This window comes from Egretta garzetta, unplaced genomic scaffold (genome assembly GCF_000687185.1).
Source record: "Egretta garzetta isolate BGI_Z169 unplaced genomic scaffold, ASM68718v1 scaffold440, whole genome shotgun sequence".
In the NCBI taxonomy this organism is placed as follows: domain Eukaryota; kingdom Metazoa; phylum Chordata; class Aves; order Pelecaniformes; family Ardeidae; genus Egretta; species Egretta garzetta.
In genome coordinates this window covers 33,880-35,039 of record NW_009258293.1, presented here as the reverse complement: position 1 = coordinate 35,039, position 1,160 = coordinate 33,880, and the positions used below count along the sequence as shown (strand labels likewise).

The window sequence follows — 1,160 nt, the reverse complement described above, 5'->3', positions numbered from 1 at the left end:
TTGCTGCTGAAGGCTGAGCCCCTGCCCAGCGCCTGGCTGCGATCCCACCCTGCAGCCCGGGGGCAGCTGCCTGCCTGTACAGGAGGGGAGATCCTCACCCCAAAGAGCTGTGCTGCTCTGTCCTCCCAGTATGGGTGAGCCAGGGCCCCTCTGAGGAGGCTGGGATGGGGGCGTGGGAGGAGGATGGTGCTGCAGCTTTAATAGCACCCATCACCTCCTGAGGGAATCTGCTTACTCCTCACCCATTCATCCTTCCCCGCCTGAGTCCTCTCACCAGCACAGCAGTTCAGTGGCATTGCTGTCCGTCAGACGAGTTCATTGTTTTTAGACCCTTCTGTGGACAGACAGACAGAGAGGCTGCTTGCCGGCATGTGCAGTACACCCAGGGCAGGCTGACGCTGGGCACACCAGGTACAGCAAGTGTCCCAGCCTGTTCATAAAAGGCCCCTGTACTTTAAGGGTGCTCAGGCATGCAAAGCTGAGCTGGGGGCAACCTCCCCGTGTGCCAGGACCTGGAGCAGGGGATGGCCGGGCGTTTGCAGGTTGTCAGCTGGCTGTGTGCCGTGTCTGTCGTGCTCTGGTGCAGAAGCCTGGGCCGGCTGCAGTGTGAGCTCTTGGGGAGGCCTCTGGAAGGGCCTTTCCCCCCCTCTGCCCTGTTTTTGGCTTATCTGGGGCAGCATGGGAGTGCTGTGGGTGGCCTGTGCCCTGCTCCCTGGCCAGAGGTTGAAGGTGACTGTGCACGTCCCCTGGTCGTGCCCGTGCTGGCTGTCCCTAGGAAGTCACAGCCTGAGTTTTCAGTGAGTGCCTTTGTCCCTGCTCTCCTCCCCAGATGATTGATGGCGAGGCGTTCCTCTTGCTGACGCAGGCTGACATCGTCAAGATTATGAGTGTCAAGCTGGGCCCGGCACTCAAGATCTACAATGCCATCCTCATGTTCAAGAATGCTGATGACACCTTAAAGTGACTTTTCTTGGCCTGATCGGGACCCTCCCTCAGCACCGGTGCTGCCAAACTGCCTGGTCAGGACAGAGATTCCTCCCAACTGACCGTAGCTTGTCATGTCCTGCTCATGTCCCATCATCCCCAGATGCCACATCTCCTCTCCCCCACCAGTCCATTTCCCATCCCCTCCCCACTGCCCTTCTCCTCCAGTGCTGGGT

The 1,160-nt window shown here is 59.7% G+C and overlaps 1 protein-coding gene across 1 annotated transcript in view; it reads left to right on the top strand.

Moving 5' to 3' along the window:
• The window catches only part of L3MBTL1 (L3MBTL histone methyl-lysine binding protein 1), a 19,505-nt gene extending 18,361 nt beyond the window's left edge, over positions 1-1,144 (top strand). The window contains exon 21 of the mRNA XM_035893412.1: positions 830-1,144. Within this exon, the coding sequence (XP_035749305.1) occupies positions 830-964 (135 nt within the window). The 3' untranslated portion in view covers positions 965-1,144. The remainder of the gene's footprint in view (positions 1-829) is intronic.
• Positions 1,145-1,160: the final 16 nt, after the last annotated feature.